General features: G+C 41.6%; 1 protein-coding gene across 1 annotated transcript in view; it reads left to right on the forward strand.

Annotated features, from left to right (window-relative positions):
• The first annotated feature begins 1,215 nt into the window (after positions 1–1,215).
• The window catches only part of NOTCH4 (notch receptor 4), a 76,878-nt gene continuing 55,710 nt past the window's right edge, over positions 1,216–22,383 (forward strand). The window contains exon 1 of the mRNA XM_081181735.1: positions 1,216–1,398. Within this exon, the coding sequence (XP_081037861.1) occupies positions 1,299–1,398 (100 nt within the window). The 5' untranslated portion in view covers positions 1,216–1,298. The remainder of the gene's footprint in view (positions 1,399–22,383) is intronic.

The raw sequence follows: 22,383 nt of genomic DNA on the forward strand, positions 1-22,383 counted from the left end.
ATAAAGTTTATTGAAAAATAGAGGCAAGTAATTAAGAAAATTGCCAACCTAGCAGTTCGAAAGCACATCAAAAGTAGATAAATAGGTACCGCTCCGGCGGGAAGGTAAACAGCTTTTCCGTTCACCAGCCTTCGCCAGAAGCGGCTTAGTCATGCTGGCCACATGACCCGGAAGGTGAGTGCGGACAAACGCTGGATCCCTCGGCCAGTAAAGCGAGATGAGCGCCGCAACCCCAGAGTCATCCGTGACTGGACCTAATGGTCAGGGGTACCTTTACCTAATTAAGAAAATAAATAACCTACCGTATTTTTCGCCCCATAAGACGCACTTTTTCCCCTCCAAAAATGAAGGGGAAATTGGGGTGCGTCTTATGGGGCGAATGCCTGCAAGCCTCGCGCGCCCGGCAGGAGGTCCCACCGGGTGCGTGAGGCTTGGGGCGGCAGCCTGTCGCCCGAAGCACGGGGAGCCCTCTGGAGGGCTCCCCCTGCTTCGGGCGAGTGTCTGCAAGCCTCGCACACCCGGCAGGAGGTCCCACCGGGTGCGCGAGGCTTGGGGCGGCAGCGGACTGCTTGCCGGCACGCAGAAGCTTGGGGCGCGCTGACCTCAGCTTGCCCCAAGCTTCTGGATTAGCGCAGGGGTCCGCTAGCCCTGGGAGAGGCGCCCGGCTCTCCCACGCTAGCGGAGACCTTGCCGGCACGCAGAAGCTTGGGGCGCGCTGAGCTCCGCACGCCCCAAGCTCCTGGTGTAGCGCAGCGCACCTGGGGGGGAAATAAAATTTTTTTCCTTTATTTCCCCCCAAAAAATCTAGGTGCGTCTTATGGGCCGGTGCGTCTTATGGGGCGAAAAATACGGTATATCAAGGAAGTCGGAAGTTGATGGCTGGAATAATTTTGTGCATTCATGATGTATTGTTCTATTTCTTTTTATAAGAAATGTATTGTGCTTTTTTGTTTTGTTTCTTTTCCTATTTATAAGCTTTTGGTATGTGTGTGTTGATTTTAAACCAATAAAGATTGAATAAACATAATAAAAAAAATAAAAAAGGAAAGGAGGTGATGAAAGGAATTGCCAAGGGTGATCGAAAATGGGTGGGGGCTTTTGGGAAGGGGGTGCCCAATTGGGGCTTCTCCAGGGGCAGCAGAATGTCTTGGGCAGGACAATCCCTGCAGGGGCTCTCAGACTCCCATGGCTTCTTCTTCTCTCCCTCCCATGAAGCTGCAACTTGCTCTGGCTTCTGCGCTCCTCAGGAAGCTGAACCTGCAAACCTAGCTGAGACTGAACCTGCAACCCTGGCCAGGATGGAAGGAGGAAGATGGACGGTTGACCTGGTCAGGCTGTCTCCCGCATCCCTCCCCACAACCTATGAGCATTCCCTCCCAGGACCCTTGGAGAAATCTGGTGAGTTCAAGGGGAGAGGAGATGGGGAGAGGGATAGATGGATGGTGGAGGGAGAAAGAGGAAAATATGGAGAGGAGACAAATGGAAGGAAGTTCCTGACTGGAAGAAGGAAGGGGTGAGGCCTTCTCCAAAGCAGCTCTTTGTTTCTTGAATCCCTTTCATAAAGTAGTGGGGGCAGATTTTCTCCCTCCAGGATTTTAAATCTTAGGAGTTACAGTGGTACATCGGGTCTCAAACTTAATTGGTTCCAGAAGTCTTCCAAAACCAAAGCGTTCCAAAACCAAGGTGTGCTGTCCCGTAGAAAGTAATGCAAAATGGATTAATCCATTCCAGACTTTTAAAAACAACCCCTAAAACAGCAATTTAACATGAATTTTACTATCTAACAAGACCATTGATCTATAAAAAGAAAGCAATAATCAATGTTCTGTACCATAAAATAAATAAGACAGTATTGTAGATGATAAAAATTAAAATTATTTTTTTTCGTACCTGCATTCATGTTAGTCATTGTTTGAATGGGGAGCTTTTATCCCTTTCCACAGTCAATCAATCAATCAATCAATCAATCATAAAACAAAAAACTAAGCCTCAGTCAAAAATGAAAAAGCCACACAAACAAAAATGCAAAAAATAGGAAAAAACTAAAGCTGCAAATGTCACCTCAGAACACTGCAACCAGGAACAGCTTGAATATTGATGGGGGGGAGCTTAAATTAGCTGTCCAAGGGAACGAATGGGATGAAAAAAACCTTGATTACGATGGAGACAACTTAAATTAGCTGCTCAAGGCTAAAACGGAATGAAAAAAAGCCTTAATTATGATGGGGGGCACTTAAATTTGCTGCGCAACAGTAAAAATGGAGCTCAGGAGCACGTTCGGTTTCCGCGGCAAACTTCAAAAACAGGAACACCTATTTCTGGGTTTGCAAATGATGAATCAACAGAAGCATAGTCAATCTATGGACTTCCCTCTTTTTTTGAAATATTTTTATTGGTTTTTACAAATACAAGTTTACATCAAAAACATTTGATATAATGTTTTTATAGCATTTTAAATGACAGATCCCGAGGTTTTTGCAAACCAGAGGATCGCTTCTGCACACGCACACGGCGCAATAGAGTGCTTCTATGCGTGCGAGTGGCGAAACCCGGAAAAATACCAGAGGGTTACGTAACATGAGGTACCACTGTATAGATACATTCTCCACAGTTCTCATTTATCTAAAGTGTCCATAAACTTATTTACAAGTGATTCCTAAAGTCCAGCTAACGTTTTGATTTGCGTGCAGCAATCTCATAGGTAAATTATAAAATTTCCCCATTCTTTTTTAAAGTCCTTGTTTTCTTGATTCCTGAGTCTCATGGCTAATTTTGCCATTTTGGCAGAGTCCAGCAGTTTGGCTTGCCAATCTTCCCTAGTTCGGATTATTGCATCTTCCCATCTTTGAGATAATAACATCTGTGCAGCTGTTGTCGCATACATAGTCTTTCCTGGTCTTTTGGGATCTCAGTACCTGTAATTCCAAATAAATAAACTTCTGGTTTCTTAACAAAATTTATTTTAAACATTTTTTTTCCAATTCATTATATACCATTTCCCAAAATGATACTGTTATTTTACATAACCACCACATATAGCAAAAGGTACCCACTTCTTCTTTGAAGTGACCTGTTCATCCTTTGTATGCCATTCTAGGAGCAAGTTATACATTTTAGACAGATTTTTTTTATGTTACTTCCTAAGAGTTCTTTTTGAAATTGTGATGTCTCACTAAAACCTTTTTTATTTTATTTTTAAAATTATTGTTAAAATGGGTCATCATTAATCCACATATATTACAGATATACAAGCATACAAACATACATTTCATACAATCCTTAAAAGTGTTCAAACATACTTACACTCAATCCCACAAATAATTCCTTTTCCCATCACCATCCACCACCCCTCACCCCACCTTTGTGTTAGACTTCCAATCTACTCAATTGCAATTTCTTTCCACTTCTATTACTTTCTTTCACACACCTTTAGCCTAATTTCATAGAATCATAGAATAGAATCATACAGTTGGAATAGACCACAAGGGCCATCGAGTCCAACCCCCTGCCAAGCAGGAAACACCATCAGAGCACTCCTGACATATGGTTGTCAAGCCTCTGCTTAAAGACTTTAGCTTTGAGGTTCTAAATCTTGGATCTCTTCACAGGTATACACATCCCGGACATATAACGCCACTCCTCCTCCTTTCTTGTCTGGTCTGTTTCTCTGAAATAGATTGTATCCCTCCATTATTACATTCCAATCGTGGAACTTATCCCACCAGGTTTCAGTGATGCCTATTATGTCAATATTTAGCTTGCTGTACCAAGAGCTCAAGCTCATCTTGTTTATTTCCCATGCTTTGCGCATTAGTGTACAGACATTGAAGTCCATTAATCATTCCCCCGTGTCTCTAAGGATTTTTTCCTCCCACCACTAGGTCTGCTTGCTGTTTGCTCCATTTGGTCTATGACATTTGGATGATCATCTTCATCAATTGATAGACTCCCACCTTCAGGAGCACTGTCTCCCTCCCCCACATTAGTCAGTTTAAAGCCCTCCTGATGAGGTTTCTGAGATTTTTGGCAAAAACATTCCTCCCAACTGTTGTGAGGTGCAGCCCATCGCTTGCCAGAAGTCCATCTTCAAGAAACTGCAGTCCGTGATCTAAGAATCCAAACCGTTGCTGTTTACACCATTTGCGAAGACAGCTGTTCACTTCCACTATTTTTCCCTCTCTCCCTGGGCCACGTCGTTGAACTGGGAGGACAGATGAGATGACAATTTGTGCATTTAATTGCTTCAATTTCCTGCCCAGAGCCTCGTAGTCTCTTTTGATCTTCTGGAGGCTATTGCTTGCAGTGTCATTGGTTCCCACATGAACCAAGAGGAAGGGGTATTTGTCAGTGGGTTTTATGATTCCTTGCAGTCGTTCAGTTACATCTTGGATCTTAGCCCCAGGGAGACAGCACACCTCCCGAGACATCTTGTCAGGCCCACAGATCACTGCTTCTGTTCCCCTCAGTAGGGAATCCCCTATCACCACTACACGCCTCCTCTTAGGTCTGGTCGTAGTTCTTCCGTGAGCTGTCCATTCCAAGGTCACCTGCACATTCCCTGAGGGCTGACTTTGCTGCTCGTCTTCATATACCTGATCGACTGTAATGAGGGAGAGATCCTCAAATGGAGTCTGTTCTTCGTCTTCCATGCTAGGGGAGAGGACTTCAAAGCGATTGTGTATTTCTAAACAATCAGAGCGAACCCTGGGCCTCCTACTTCTTTGAGTCACGTTTCTCCATATATCTGGCACCTGTGTTGGTGAACTAGCCTCCTTCTGAGGGGAGTCCCCTGTCTCCTCCTTGGTGGAGACGGTGTGCTCTGTTGCTTCCAAGAAGAGCTCCAGCTCTCTAATTCTTTGGAGCGTAGCTACACGTTCCTCCAGTTGCTGGACTTTGTCTTCTAAGAGGGCAATCAACATACAATTGCTGCAGGTAAAGCTGCCTGCAACCTTTGGCAAGATGGCAAACATTGCGCAGGAACTTCTTTTTCTATTACACATTGTTATCCATCTTATTTAGTATTTCAGTGTTTGAAACTGAACTTGTTTATTCCAATAGGAGTTCTGATTTTTCGATATGGTTTTGCAAGTATCTTTTAAACACCTTCCAGTCCCTATCTATCTACTCTTTTGAGATCCTTCCAATTTCTCCCATTGTTTTGGATATATTGTAGGACTCCAATAATTTGGCAAGCCACTCTATTTTTGTCAGTACAATACCACTTTTCCAGTTTTTCGCACTCAATAGCCTTGCGGCTACTGTTGCGTATAAATATAAGGTCTTGTCTTCTTCCTTTAGGCTTCCTGGTACTATTCCCAATAGAAAATCTTCTGGTGTTTTCCTAAATGAATATCTAAACATTTTTTTTCATTTCAGTATATATTATTTCCCAAAATTGTTTGATGTTTAAACAATTCCACTATATATGTATCATAGTACCTTTTCCAGTGTTGCATCGCCAACAGACATCGCTACAATTTTTATTCGTTTTTGTTATTCTTTCAGGTGTTAAATACCATCTATGTTGTACTTTGAGGTAATTTTCTTTCAGTATATAACACATCGTGAATTTCATATCTTCTTTCCACAATTTCCCCCATTGTTCAAACATAATATTTTCCCCAATATCTTGCGCCCATTTAATCATTGATTCTTTAACCAATTCATCCTTTGTTTCCCACTCTAAGGTCAGATTATACAATTTAGATATATTATTTGATTTTTCTTGTATTAAATATTTATCAAATTTTGATATTTCTTTTTCAAATCCTAGCTTTTTGTCTTTCGCTAATCTATACTTAATTTGAATATATTGGAACCAATCACTAATATGAGCTTTAATTTCTGTATAATCCTTTAATTCCAATTCTCCGTTTTCTTCCTTTAATACAGTTTTATAGGTAACCCAATTTTATTTCATATTTAATTTTTTCACTGTGACAATTTCTGCTGGCGATGCCCACCAGGGAGTTTTCGGTTCTAGGAGTCTTTTATATTTCTCCCATATTTTATATATAGACTTTCTGACTATATGCCCTAGGAAGCCTTTATGTACTTTGACTTTTTCATCTATTAGATAGGCATGCCATCCAAATCTCGTCTCTACTCTGTCTAAATCCAATACATCCGAGTCATCTAATTTGATCCATTCTTTTAGCCAGGTCAGACCCACCGCATCATGATATAACTCCATGTCTGGGAGACCAAATCCTCCTCTCTCCTTCTTATCTATCATTATTTTGTGTTTTATTCTTGGCTTTTTCCCTGACCATACGAATTTAGCCAAATCTCTTTTCCAGTTATTAAAACATTTATCTCCTCCTAGTATTGAGATACTTTGAAATAAAAACATCATCCTGGGTAATATGTTCATCTTTATTACCGATATTTTCCCTAGTAAGGAAAGATTTAATTTCCCCCATACTTGCAAGTCATTTTTTATTTCATTCGATGTTTTCCCATAGTTCTCATTACTTAAGCCTATAGTGTTTGTTGTTAAATTTATTCCAAGATACCTTATTTTCTTTTTAATTTCCAATCCTGTAATTTATTGTAATTTCACTTTATCTTTTTCTTCCATATTTTTCACTAGTATTTTGCTTTTCCCATAGTTTAATTTGTATCCTGCTAATCTGCCAAATTCGTTTATGCATTCCAATATTCTAGGTGTACATCGTAGGGGATTTTCTGTTGTGATCATAACATCATCTGCGAAGGCTCTTAACTTGTATCTTTTTTCACCAACTGCTATTCCTCTTATCTGGTTGTCCTGCCTTATTTTCTTTAATAGAACCTCTAATACTATTGTAAATAACATTGGGGATAGGGGGCATCCTTGTCTTGTACCTTTAAAGATGTTGATGTCTTCCCCAAACTCTCCATTAATAATAATTTTTGCTTTCTGTTGGTCACATATTGCATTTATACCTTTTTGGAATTTTTCACCTAGACACAATTCTTTTAATAGTTTTTTCATGTCTATCTTAAAGATATTGTTTAGTTGATGGTACTGTAACCAGTCAGTTACAGCTTCCCTTATCTCTTCAAAATCTTTTTATTTCAGTTGGTTTTCAACTTCAGTTAAGAGTTCTCTATAAGTCGGCCAATTACTTCTCATATTCAATTTTTTTCAGAGATATTGCTTCCAAGGGGGAAAGCCACCAGGGTGTTTTTTACTCAAACAAATTTTTATACTTCTCCCATACCCTAAAAATTCATTTTCTTACTGTATGATTCTGAGAAGCTCTATGCACCTAGGCCTTTTCCTACCATAAATATCCATGCTATCCATAATTCATGTCCTTCCAGGTCTAAAATACGGTATCTGTGTTTTCCAGTATAATCCATTCCTGGTTCTAGCAGATACAGGATGCTTAATAATAAAGTTTCAAATCCAGCAGGGCAAAACCTCCTCTCTCTCTTACATCTGTTAATAATTTATTTTTTATCCTTGGTTTCTTCCCTTTCCAGATAAACCTAGATATATCTCCTTGCCATTTTTCAAAGCATCCTACATTGCCTATTGCCGGGACTGATTGGAATAAAAATAACATTTTTGGCAATACATTCATTTTTATTACTGATATTCTTCCGCCAAAATGATAAATCCATTCTTCCCCATATCTCTAAAGCTCTTTTTATTTCTTTCCACTCATTCTTGTAATTGTCTTTAAAAATATTAATATTCTTAGCTGTCAAACAAATCTCTCAGAATTTGACTTTGTTATGTATAACTAACTCTGTTTTCTGTTGTAATTCCTTTGGCCTTGCTCCATTGTGCTTTTTACAAAACACGTAGTCTTATTCTTGTTTAGTTTAAAGCCTCCGGCCTGCCCAAAGTCCTGTATCTTTTTTTACTACCTTTGGTGGAGTATTTATGGGATCCTTTACTGTAACTACAAGGTGAACTATAGAAGCTTTTAATTTATATGCTTTATTTTCTACTGTTATTCCTGTAATTAATTTCTCCACTTTTTCTCTCTCACCAGGGCCTCTAATACCAAAATAAATAATAATGGTGATAGGGGATATCCTTGTCTTGTCCCCTTCGTTATTTTACACTTTTCTTTTATAACCTTGTTAACAATCAGCATAGACTGTTGGTAAAAATAAATTGCATCAATTCCTCTCCCAAATGCTTCCCCAAAATTCATTTTTTCTTTTATCTTTTTCATAAAAGCCCATGAAACATTATCAAAAGCCTTTTCAGCATCAATAAACATTAAGACCGCTTTTTTCTCATTTCTTACTTCCAAATATTCAATAATATCTATTATATTCCTTCATCTGACGTCCTGGTAGAAAGCAGGCCTGCTTGTCATAAATTTTTCCTGCTAAAACACCTTTCATTCTATTGCCCAAGATATGAGCAATACTCTAAATGGACTTCTATGGACTTCCATCCTACAGGAGTGATGGCCAACAACTTGGATAGCTTGAAAAAGAGGATTAGACTGAAAGCAGAGGAAGGCAGGGGGCTCTTGTACTCAAATCCTGCTTGCTGGTTTCCCGCAGGCATTTAGTTGACAACTGTGAGAACAGGATGCTGGACTACGTGGGCCTTTGCCCAAATGAGCAGGCTCTTCTTATATTCTAATACAGGGATCCCCATACTTGGCCCTCAAGATGTTTTTGGGACTACAACTCCCATCATCCGTAGCTAACAGGACCAGTGGTCAGGGATGATGGGAATTGTAGTCCCAAAACATCTGGAGGGCCAAGTTTGGGGGTGCCTGTTCTAATATATTGCAATATTTTAACAGTTACATGTGGCATAGTAACAAAAAGTTTGACTTCTTAGTCATAGGAGAGAGTGCTACTTGAGCCTGTGATCGTTTCCTCCCTGGAAAAAGAGAAATACAGAGATGTGTCTAAGAAGCCAATTCCACCATCGATTATAAAATAATGCAGTTTATTAAGTGTGAATGGAGTTATTAAGTGTGAATCATGTGTTTTTCTTGCCATTATCTCACCTGCATTCCTAAAAGTTTGGAAAATAGAGAGGACAGTGGAGAAAGAAGACGGTGTTAAAATAAGAGAAGGTGCATACTGGGATTGAAATGTTTTCAGTTCCTTTCTTGTCTTTCCTGAAAGTCTTAACAGGGTTGTCTTCCCCCTCCCCCACTCCCAAACAGGTGAGGAAGATGATGGCCAGAATTCTATGGAGCCATCTGTGAATTCATTGGGAAGAACAAAGAAACAGTTTAAATGCATGGAATGTGGGATGTTCTTTAGTCACAGTGGAAGACTGAGGACACATCAACGAATTCACACAGGGGAGAAACCATTTAAATGTACTGACTATCGAAAGAGCTTCAGGGACAATGGAACACTTAGAAAACATCAACGAACTCACACAGGGGATAAACCATTTGAATGTATTGAATGTGGAAATAGCTTTAGTAGAAGTGAACACCTTAGAATACACGAAGGAACTCACACGGGGGAGAAACCATTTAAATGTATTGAATGTGGAAAGTGCTTCAGTCGATATGGACACCTTAGAAGACACCAACGAACTCACATGGGGGAGAAACCATTTAAATGTATAGAATGTGGAAAGAGCTTCAGTCAAAATGGACACCTTAGGGAACATCAACGAACTCACACAGGGGATAAACCATTTGAATGTATTGAATGTGGAAAGAGCTTCAATAATAGTGGAAACTTTAGACAACATCAACAAACTCACACAGGGGAGACACCATTTAAATGTATTGAATGTGGAAAGTGCTTCAGACAAAATGGAAAACTTAGAAGACATCAGCGAACTCACACAGGGGAGAAACCATTTGTATGTATTGAATGTGGAAAGAGCTTCAATGATAGTGGAAACCTTAGACAACATCAACAAACTCACATGGGGGGGAAACCATTTAAATGTATTGAATGTGGAAAGTGCTTCAGTCAAAATGGAAAACTTAGAAGACATCAACGAACTCACACGGGGGAGAAACCATTTGAATGTATTGAATGTGGAAAGAGCTTCAGTCAAAAGGGAACACTTAGAATACACCAACGAACTCACACAGGGGAGAAACCATTTGAATGTATTGAATGTGGAAAGAGCTTCAGTCGAAATGGAACACTTAGAATACACCAACGAACTCACACGGGGGAGAAACCATTTAAATGTATTGAATGTGGAAAGTGCTTCAGTCTATATGGAACACTTAGAATGCACCAACGAACTCACACAGGGGAGAAACCATTTAAATGTATTGAATGTGGAAAGAGCTTCAGTCAAAATGGACACCTTAGAATACACCAACGAACTCACACGGGGGAGAAACCATTTAAATGTATTGAATGTGGAAAGAGCTTCAGTGGAAGTGGAGACCTTAGAAAACATCAACGAACTCACACGGGGGAGAAACCATTTGAATGTATTGAATGTGGAAAGAGCTTCAGTGGAAGTGGAGACCTTAGAAAACATCAACAAACTCACACGGGGGAGAAACCATTTAAATGTATTGAATGTGGAAAGAGCTTCAGTGGAAGTAGAAACTTTAGAATACACCAACTAACTCACATGTGGGAGAAACCATTTGAATGTATTGAATGTGGAAAGAGCTTCATTAAAAGTGGAACACTTAGAACACATGAACAAACACACACACAATGAAAACTACAGATGTATTGAATTTGGAAAAGACTTCAGAAGGAGTGGGCACCTTAATATTCATTAGCAAATTCACACCCGGGCAAACCATATAAGTGTATGGAGTTTTCCACTCAGGTTTCCCAGATTTCCTGGGAAGTGAAGATGACTGTCAAGTCTCTGGGTGTGTCAAAAATAATTTGGCAGTGTTTGTTTACATTCTTGGGGGCCATGCTATTTGGCGATCCTCTCTTTTTCAAGAGGTATCTGAAGACTTTCAATCTTGATATCTTGGAATCTGGATTCTGGACTGCAAATGCTGCAAATTGCTCAGAAAAGACAGCGGGATCTGGATTTCCCATGTGTACACACACACACACACACACACATATATTAGTTTTTAACATATTAATTCCTACATTTATACAACAAAACTTCTCATCTTATACAATATTTTTGGACTTCCGTCTACGCCTCTGATGATTTTCCGTTCTTTATCACTAATAATGCATTTCTTAATTTTGTATTACCCTTAATTATCCTTAACTAATAGTTCTCCTCATTGTCTTTTTTTGCAATATTTCAAAAAAATCACAAAACTTCTTGCAAACCTACTAGCGTGATCTGTTCATCACAATTACTTTTCAAATAGTCCGTAAATTTACTCCAGTCTTCTGAGAATCTCTGGTCCCGCAGGTTTCGAATCCTTCCGGTTAGTTTATCTAATTCTGCATAGTCCATCAATTTAATCCTCCATTCTTCTTTCATCAGTAGTTGTTCTTCCATTTTTGTGCCAATAATATTCTTGATGCCGTCATTGCATATAAAAACAATTTACAGTCCTTTCTGTTTATATCATCTCCTACAATGCCAAGTAAAAATGCTTCTAGTTTCTTAATAAAATGTATATTTCAACATCTTTTTCATCTCATTATATATCATTTCCCAGAATATTTTCACTTTTTTACATTCCCACCACATATGATAAAATGTCCCTTCTTTTTCTTTACATTTCCAACATTTATTACTAATTTTATACATTTTAGCTAATTTCACAAGCGTAATATACCACCTATGCATCATTTTCATCACATTTTCTTTTAAGGCATTGCATGCAGTAAATTTTAATCCTTCTTTCCACAGTTTTTCCCAATCTTTTAACTGTATGTTATACCCAAAATCTTTGGCCCAATGTATCATAACCGACTTTACCTCCTCATCTTTCAAATGCCATTCAAGCAGCAATTTATACGTTTTAGACAAAATTTTACAGTTAATACTCGATATTTCAAATTTTGATTTATTTTCATCAAATCCTTTTTCCTTAAAATCCTGTTTAAACATTTAATTGACTTGGCAGTAGTGCAGCCAATCATTCACATATTCTTTAACTTCTTCATATGGCTTCATTTTCCATTTACTCCCTTCTTTTTTGTATTAATTTTCCATAAGTAACCCAGTTCTCACTCATATTTATCTTTTTCACACTCATTGCTTCTAATGGAGATAACCACTGCAGTGTTTTATGTTCTTATAGGTTTTTATACCTATCCCATATTTCAAATAGAGATCTTTGGAATGTATGGTTTCCAAATCCTTTATGGACTTTTGTTTTATTATACCATAAATATGCGTGCCAACCAAATCTATTATCATAACCTTCCAAATCTAACAAATCTGTATTTTCTAACAACATCCATTCCTTTAACCAACAGAGGCAAGATGCTTCATAATACAGTTTCAAGTCTGGCAGGGCGAAGCCTTCTTTTTCTTTAACATCTGTTAATAACTTATATTGAATTCTCGGTTTCTTCCCCTGCCAGATATATCCTGAAACTACTTTTTGCCACTCTTTAAAAATTGCTGCCCCCTTGATTATTGGAATTGATTGAAACAAAAATAGCATTTTTGGTAGGACATTCATTTTAATAGCTGAAATCCTTCCCCAAAATGATAATTTCATCATTCCCCATACGTCTAGATCTTTTTTAATTCCATTCCACACCGGTATATAATTGTTCTGAAAAATATCTTTCTTTCTTTTTTACGTTAACCAAATTCCGAAGTAGTTAACTTTTTTAACTGCTTCTATACCAATCTGTTGCTGCAGCCTTTCCGCCAATTCCTGTTTCATATTTTTAACTATCATTTTAGTTTTCTTATTGTTCAGTTTAAAACCTGCTATGTGCCCAAATTGTTCTGTCTCTTCTAGCGCTTCTTTAGCACTGGTTGTTGGTTCTTCTATTGTTAGTACTAAGTCATCTGCAAAGGCTTTCACTTTATACTCCTTCCGACCTACTGAAATTCCTTTTATTTTTTCATTTCTCCTTATTGTCCTTAGGAAGACTTCCAGTACCGATATGAATAACAATGGTGATAATGGACACCCTTGTCTTGTACCTTTCATAATCTCAATATTTTCTGTTATTATGTCATTTACTATCAGTTTTGCTCTTTATTCAGAGTATATTGCTTTTATTCCTTTTAGAAATGATAGTCCAGTGTCCATTAATTCCAAATTCTTTAACATAAATTCCCAGGATATATTATCAAAGGCCTTTTCTGCATCTACAAAAATTAACGTCGCCTGTTTTTCATTTCTGGCAGTCAGATATTCGGTTATATTAACAAGATTCCTTATATTATCTTTCATCTGTCTGCCAGGTAAAAAACCTGCTTGGTCCTTCTGAATTATTTAATTCAATATTTTTTTCAGTCTGTTTGCCAATATACTCACAAACTATTTATAATCATTATTTAGCAGCGAAATCGGCCTATAGTTCTTTACTTGGATTTCCTGTGTCAGTGCATCATTCCCACCTACAATTCCTCGGTTTGTGAACATGGCTGGTTTGGGTTCCTTTCGACCAGTTGCTCTGTGATGGCCTGGGATTCCGAGTCTGAGAGTGAACCGGAGGAATCCCAGCCGGCACAGGAGTCCCCGCCTCCAGGGCCGGCTGAAGTGGGGCAAGGCCTAGATGCTGAGGAGCCTGCACCTGTGCCAGATCCTCAGGGGCAGGCACCAGGTGAAACCATTCTGGCCCCAGAGGTACTGGAGGACTCAGTGCCTACAGGTGAGCCTCCCCCGGGGCCCAGTAACCCTTCGGCCTCTCCTGAACTGCAGAGGCTTAGGGCAGAGAGGCGAAGGGAACTGGTCTCTCCCAGGAGGAGTGCTCGCCTTAAGGCCAGGAGAGGCGGGGCTCCTGGGGGCCAGGACCGCCCCCGGCCTTAGAAGAAGATAAAGGTCAGGCAGCCCGGTCCCAGGTTGCGGGAGCAACATTGTTGTGGAGTACCTGCTTTTACCCAGACCTAGATCTGCACTCCCGGTGTGCCTGTTCCTTGCCCGGCTGCCCGCTGCTGACCCACCAGTGTTCCTGTTCCCCGCCTGGCTCCCTGCTTCTGCCCTACCAGTGTTCCTGTTCCCCGCCTGGCTTCCTGCTGCTGCCCTACCAGCGTTCCTGTTCCCCCGCCCGGCTCCCTGTTTCGGACCTCGCGTCTCATCTAGTGATCGTCTACCCAGCTAGTGACTCTGGACTGAACTTCGGCTACGGTATTAGTACCTTTCCCCCCCGGGACCACCACATGCTCATAATTTACTTTTGTTGTTGTTCAAAATGGGTTTTTGCTGGTAGTCGGTTCATAAAACTTTAATAAAGCACAGGTCCCTTTCAAAAAATTCATTCTCACGTATTCCACTATATAGTTTGGTGGGGTCCCCCACCTGGTTGTTTTGTTCCTTGCAGTCTTTTGAGGAAGTGTGTTGTGCAAGAACTCCAATGCAGCTTTAATTATGCAACCTGAATTTTCCTGTGTGTGACTGAATCCCACCCCAAAACAGAGATTGTTTGGAAATGTCCTTTGTCAGATGCATCAAGCATGAATTTAAGCTTACAGTTATAGTGGATCCTCCAGATATGAACTTAATTTGTTCCGGGGGTCCGTGCGCAACCCAAAAAGTCGGCAAGCAGAGGCACTGCTTCTGCGGCACGCTAGAGCTTTTCTGTGCACACGCGAGAGGCAAAAACCCAGAAGTATACTTCCGGGTTTGCCAGCTCCCCGACCCCAAGAAAAGACCAGTCTAGAGAGGCAGGTGAGCATTACAGCTAAACTCCATGTTATACTCTCCAGTAGCTATTCACTCAGACAGGGCTATTTTCATTCAGCTCCTACAGTGTCCAGGGTGGGGGGAATGTTTTTTACCTTTCTTTTTCCCCTTCCTTGCAGTCTTTCCTAGTAAATAATTGCTGGAAACAGAAGCTACAGAGCTCTCACAGAAGGAAGCTTAGACTTGAGAATCATAGAATCATAGAGTTGGAAGAGACCACAAGGGCCATCGAGTCCAACCCCCTGCCAAGCAGGAAACAACATCAGAGCACTCCTGACATATGGTTGTCAAGCCTCTGCTTAAAGACCTCCAAAGAAGGAGACTCCACCACACTCCTTGGCAGCAAATTCCACTGTCGAACATCTCTTACTGGCAGGAAGTTCTTCCTAATGTTTAGGTGGAATCTTCTTTCTTGTAGTTTGGATCCATTGCTCCGTGTCCACTTCTCTGGAGCAGCAGAAAACAACCTTTCTCCCTCCTCTATGTGACATCCTTTTATATATTTGAACATGGCTATCATATCACCCCTTAACCTCCTCTTCTCCAGGCTAAACATGCCCAGCTCCCTTAGCCGTTCCTCATAAAGCATCGTTTCCAGGCCTTTGACCATTTTGGTTGCCCTCCTTTGGACACGTTCCAGTTTGTCAGTGTCCTTGAACTGTGGTGCCCAGAAGTGGACGCAGTACTCCAGGTGAGGTCTGACCAGAGCAGAATACAGTGGCACTATTACTTCCCTTGATCTAGATGCTATACTCCTATTGATGCAGCCCAGAATTGCATTGGCTTTTTTAGCTGCCGCGTCACACTGTTGGCTCATGTCAAGTTTGTGGTCAACCAAGATTCCTAGATCCTTTTCACATGTACTGCTCTCAAGCCAGGTGTCACCCATCTTGTATTTGTGCCTCTCATTTTTTTTGCCCAAGTGCAATACTTTACATTTCTCCCTGTTAAAGTTCATCTTGTTTGTTTTGGCCCAGTTCTCTAATCTGTCAAGGTCGTTTTGAAGTGTGATCCTGTCCTCTGGGGTGTTAGCCACCCCTCCCAGTTTGGTGTCATCTGCAAATTTGATCAGGATGCCCTTGAGTCCATCATCCAAGTCGTTGATAAAGATGTTGAATAAGACTGGGCCCAAGACAGAACCCTGTGGCACCCCACTAGTCACTCTTCTCCAGGATGAAGAGGAACCATTGATGAGCACCCTTTGGGTTCGGTCAGTCAGCCAGTTACAAATCCACTGAGTGGTAGCATAGTCAAGACCGCATTTTACCAGCTTCTTTACAAGAATATCATGGGGCACCTTGTCAAATGCCATGCTGAAATCAAGGTAGGCTACATCCACTGCGTTCCCTTCATCTACCAGGCTTGTAATTCTGTCAAAAAATGAGATCAGGTTAGTCTGACATGACTTATTTTTCAGAAATCCATGCTGACTATTGGTGATCACAGCATTCCTTTCTAGGTGCTCACAGACTGTTTACTTAATGATCTGCTCCAGAATCTTCCCTGGTATTGATGTCAGACTGACTGGGCGGTAATTATTTGGGTCCTCTCTTTTCCCCTTTTTGAAAATAGGGACAACATTTGCCCTCCTCCAGTCTGCCTGGAGAAATCCAGGCTAAGAACTGATATTGTGGATACCTTTTTGGGGGATCGAAACTGGGAAAGAGGGGGGGTGAGAGTTTTTGAATCCAAAAGGAGTATAATTTTATGATTTTTATGTTTAGTTATTATGTTCAGTAATTAATATAAAAATGGGAAAATTTGTGGAAGGGAACTTAGGTCGACCTTTGGAAAGGATGTAATGATTATAATTGATGTGTACAAGTTAAATTTAGTTAATTAAGAAGAACTAAGTTTAAAAAAATGATATTAATATTGTAAAGATAAGAGATAAGAACTTGCTGAACTAACTATTGGAATTAGGATGTATGAAGGGGAGGTGTGGGGAAGTCAGAGAATGTGGTTATGAAAGTAAGGATTTGAAACTATACATGTTTGTCTTTGTGTGTTTGTAATGTCTATATAAAATGTGAAAACCCAATAAAAATTTTATATAAAAAAAACATTTGCCCTCCTCCAGTCTGCCGGGACTTCGCCTGTTTTCCAGGAATTCTCAAAGATGACTGCCAGTGGTTCTGAAATCACATCTGCCAGTTCTTTTAATACTATTGGATGCAGTTCATCTGGCCCTGGAGACTTGAATACATCTAGACTAGCCAAGTATTCTTGTACTATCTCCTTAGTTATTCTGGGCTGTGTTTCCTCTGCTGAATCATTTGCTCCAAATTCTTCAGGTCGGGCATTGTTTTCTTTATCGGAGAAGACTGAGGCAAAGAAGGCATTGAGGAGTTCAGCCCTTTCTGTGTCCCCTGTTTGCATTTCACCATCTTCTCCTCTGTGTGACCCCACTGTTTCTTTGTTCTTCCTTTTGCTACGAACATACCCATAAAAGCCTTTTTTGTTGCTTTTAACCTGCCTAGCAAGCCTGAGTTCATTCTGTGCTTTAGCTTTTCTGACTTTGTGTCTACACGTGCTGGCTATTTGTTTGAATTCCTCTTTGGTGGTTTCCCCCCTTTTCCATTTTTTTGTACACATCCTTTTTTAATCTTAACTCAGTTAAAGGTTCTTTAGATAGCCACCCTGGCTTTTTTAGGCACCTTCCATGTTTCCGTCTCATTGGTATTGCCTGAAGTTGTGCTTTTACTATCTCCCTCTTAACAAACTCCCAGCCATCATGAACTCCCTTTCCTTTTAGTATTACTGTCCATGGGATCTCACCCAGCACTTCCCTAAGTTTTATGAAGTCGGCTTTCTTAAAGTCGAGAAATTGAGTCTTAGTATGCTTGGCTGCTCCTTTCCGCTGTATAGTAAACTTCAGAAGAGCATGATCACTCGCGCTTAATGATCCTTCCACTTCTACCCCACTAACCAGGTCATCAACATTGGTTAGGACCAGATCTAAAATGGCTGTTCCTCTTGTTGCTTCTCCCACTTTCTGGACAATGAAGTTGTCTGCAAGGCCAGTGAGGAATCTGTTTGACCTTATGCTCTTGGCTGAGTTTGACATCCAACAAATATCCGGGTAATTGAAGTCCCCCATTACTACTATCTCCCTTCCTTTTGCATGCTTGGCCATCTGTTCCAGGAAGGCATCATCTATGTCCTCCGTTTGGCTTGGGGATCTATAGTAAACTCCCACAATGAGGTCACTGTTATTCTTCTCTCCTTTAATTTTGACCCAAATGCTCTCACTTTGGCTTTGAGGTTCTAAATCTTGGATCTCTTCACAGGTATACACATCCCTGACATATAACGCCACTCCTCCTCCTTTCTTGTCTGGTCTGTTTCTCTGAAATAGATTGTATCCCTCCATTATTACATTCCAATCATGGGACTTATCCCACCAGGTTTCAGTGATGCCTATTATGTCATATTTAGTTTGCTGTACCAAGAGCTCAAGCTCATCTTGTTTATTTCCCATGCTTTGTGCATTAGTGTACAGACATTGAAGTCCATTAATCATTCCCCCGTGTCTCTTATTTAAGGATTTTTTCCTCTCACCACTAGGTCTGCGTGCTGTTTGCCCCATTTGGTCTATGACATTTGGATGTTCATCTTCATCAATTGATAGACTCCTACCTTCAGGAGCACTGTCTCCCTCCCCCACATTAGTCAGTTTAAAGCCCTCCTGATGAGGTTTCTGAGATTTTTGGCAAAAACATTTCTCCCAACCGTTGTGAGGTGCAGCCCATCGCTTGCCAGAAGTCCATCTTCAAGAAACTGCATTCCATGATCTAAGAATCCAAACCGTTCCTGTTTACACCATTTGCGAAGCCAGTTGTTCACTTCCACTATTTTCCCCTCTCTCCCTGGGCCACGTCGTTCAACTGGGAGGACAGATGAGATGACAATTTGTGCATTTTATTGCTTCAATTTCCTGCCCAGAGCCTCATAATCTCTTTTGATCTTCTGGAGGCTATTGCTTGCAGTGTCATTGGTTCCCACATGAACCAAGAGGAAGGGGTATTTGTCAGTGGGTTTTATGATTCCTTGCAGTCGTTCAATCACATCTTGGATCTTAGCCCTGGGGAGACAGCACACTTCCCGAGACATCTTGTCAGGCCCACAGATCACTGCTTCTGTTCCCCTCAGTAGGGAATCCCCTATCACCACTACACGCCTCCTCTTAGGTCTGGTCGGAGTTCTTCCGTGAGCTGTCCGTTCCAAGGTCGCCTGCACATTCCCTGAGGGCTGACTTTGTTGCTCGTCTTCATATACCTGATCGACTGTAATGAGGGAGAGATCCTCAAATGGAGTCTGCTCTTCGTCTTCCATGGTAGGGGAGAGGACCTCAAAGAGATTGTGTATTTCTAAACAATCAGCGCGAACCCTGGGCCTCCTACTTCTTTGAGTCACGTTTCTCCATATATCTGGCTCCTGTGTTGGTGAACTAGCCTCCTTCTCAGGGGAGTCCCCTGTCTCCTCCTTGGTGGAGACGGTGTTCTCTGTTGCTTCCAAGAAGAGCTCCAGCTCTCTAATTCTTTGGAGCGTAGCTACACGTTCCTCCAGTTGCTGGACTTTGTCTTTTAAGAGGGCAATCAACATGCAATTGCTGCAGGTAAAGCTGCCTGCAACCTTTGGCAAGATGGCAAACATTGCGCAGGAACCGCAGGCGACTGCAGCTGTTCCCTCACCCTCCATCTTGAGAACGTGTCGTTGGGGGTGACTACAGCGGTCCTCCATCATAAAAAGCATGAAGACAGGACAAATAATTCCCCCCAAAAAACCTAGGTCTCCCCCAACAACGTTTGAGACTAGCTCCCCTAAATCTAAAAGATGGCGCCGCTGCCCTACAAGCTCTCATAAGCTCCTCCCACAGCTAATCACCTACCTCAACAGAAGCCCTGCCCCCTCTGACCTTTGCACAGGGAGAGCAGCTAATCAGCCACAAGAAACTCGCACAAGAAAACCCTTTTTGTTCCTTCTTCAGCTGCTGCCCTACAAACAGAAGTCAGTGGGTGCTTGCTGGAGATGGCTAGGAGAAGCAGCAGCAGTTGCAAATAAGTTATGCAATGAAGAAGAAGCTTAGGATCTCCATCTGGGACCAGAGAGAGGAAAGCTGACTGAATTACATAAACGACTGAACATTATTTGCAACGTGCTACTTTATCGTGTTTATCTTTTTGTAAGACTGTTTAAGACTGGTCTGCAGTAAAGCTTCGAAAATTATTCTTGTGATGGAGAGAACTCATTTCCACACAAGGTCCACATCAGGAATTCCACGGAACAACTTTAACGACAAGTACTTGAAGAACCAAACCACGATGTAGCCGTGCTCTTTTCCATCCCTTTCCAAGAATTGCAACAATCTGTTCCTCCAAATGGTTCAGCCTCCACCACCTTTACTGCAGTCAACTGAAAGCAACTAACTGTGCCCTGGGGGGCCCAATCTTTCCCACTGCCAATAAATACTAATAAATGAATAGAAAGAGAACCTACCCATCTCACATTAATACAAAAACCTTGAATGTAGACTCTGTAAAATAATTAAAGTTTACTACCCCCTCCCCCCACTCTCTCTCCCTACCTCTCAACTCCCCAACCTTTATACATTAAAGTCTCTCTGTGTGAATTTTGATGATATCCAAAGTAAGAGAGTTGCTTAAAGATAGGAAGCTATATAGCTCTTCTAGGTGTTAGTTTCTTTTTGCAGACCCTACAATGTCCAGGCTCTTTCTACTCAAAAGTACTTTACTTTCCTAAACACGTAACTGAGAAGAATATATTTATAATCTGCTTATTCAAACACAGGTACGCTCTCACTTGAATTGTCTTACCGGTTCTTACGAAAGGTTTTTACTTTCACCTCAGCAGTATTCTCTCTGTTCCTGCACAGGTTTCCCCTATAAACATTTAGTGATCTTCCTCTGTTTCACTTCAGACAGATCACTCTGACACCAGGGATATAGGAAGGGGGGGCTGTGTGGGTGTTATCCCTGACCGGGGTGTGTGTGACAAAATCCCCCCAGGGCGGATGACTGCACTGCCCCCTGGGCGCCAATCTCTGTGCCATAACTAATTGGTAGTTGTTGCAAGAATGACCTCACATATGCATATGCAGTTGCTAATTGGCTGGCTTTGATGCTGTGCTTATCTCTGGGGCCAGGGATGCTGGGCTCTGGGCCCAGACCTTGGAGCTACCTGTAAGCCTTGAATAGTTGCCACCTGTGCCCTCGTGGGCCAGGTAGATTGATGGGAAGTTCTGGCCACGCTGACGAAGGCTGATTTTTGAATAGGTAATGTGTATACATTTGCCTGGGTGTGGACAAGTCATGACAATTGCTTGCTACTGCGGTGTTTATTCTCAGCAGGGCTCTGCACACTGAGTTGTCTGTTACCTCCGAGGATGTGGACAGGCTGCTTGGACAAGTGAAACTTCCACAGGGCAGGCACTAGAAGACCCTCTGCCTGGTTCCCTGTAACCTCACTTCTCGCAGTGAGGGAACCGCCAGAAGGCCCTCAGAGCTAGATCTCAGTGTCCGGGCTGAACGATGGGGGTGGAGACGCTCTTGCAGGTATACTGGACCGAGGCCGTTTAGGGCTTTAAAGGTCAGTACCAACACTTTGAATTGTGCTCGGAAAAGGTAGCACAAGAAGAAGGAATACTCTGGTCCCAAACCTCTGTTGCCTTGTGGGATACCTTTGGTAGAAGAAAAGGCTAAGGAGTAAACCCTAAACAAATCTGGAGTGGGGTCCCACTCATACAACTCCTTCTGGCAACTCCTGCAGCCAAGCTGGTGCCAAACGTCTTGCTCTGCTTTCCTTTGGACCCCATCAGCGAGGACGAGAAGGGATGTGTGTCTTATCCTCTGGGCAGCCCAGGACCTCCAAACACACTGCCTAGCCTTGTGCCCCACGGAGGTCACTTGGGCGCTGCTAACACAGCCGTTTGGCTTTACCCCCGGAAGCGCACTCCATTGTCTCTTGAGAAAGACAAATGCCAACAGCAATATGTGCTCCAAATTTCAAATTGTTGTAACCCGCTCTGGGACCTGCTAGTAAAAGGCAGGTAATAAATAAAATAATGACGATGATCTTCTCTTGCACTGAGGCCATGATCCAGGGGCCTAATCATCCGAGTTAAGGCAAGTGAAAAATGCGGGGAGGAACTTTCATGGCAAATAAGGCCAAAAGTGGCTATGAAACATGATGGCCATGTTCCCTCTCCACTGCGGGAGACAGCAGTGCTTCCGAAAACCAGGAATTACTGGGAACCACAGGAGAGTGATCCTGTGCCGAAGTCCTGCTTGTGAGCTTCCCACTAAAGATGTCGTATACTTAATTCGGTGTCCCTGTAACTTCTTGTACGTTGGTTCCACCACTCGTGCGGTTGGAGTAAGGATAGGGGAACATGGTTCCCACATCCGAAATGCTGTCTTGGAAGCTCCTCTGGTTGAGCATTTTATATTGCAGAATCATTCTGATAGGGATTTATTGTTCACAGTACTGTGGGTGAATCAGAAAACCATCAACAAAAGACAAGATCATGAAAAATGGCTACGACAGAAAGAATCTCAATTCATTTTTAGGTTTAAGACCATTCACCCTGAAGGACTCAATTCTGAACTGGATTTAAATTGTTTCATTTGATGCTTTTCTATTGTTGTTATATCGCTTT

This window comes from Podarcis bocagei (assembly GCF_964188305.1).
Source record: "Podarcis bocagei genome assembly, chromosome: 2".
Lineage (NCBI taxonomy): Eukaryota > Metazoa > Chordata > Lepidosauria > Squamata > Lacertidae > Podarcis > Podarcis bocagei.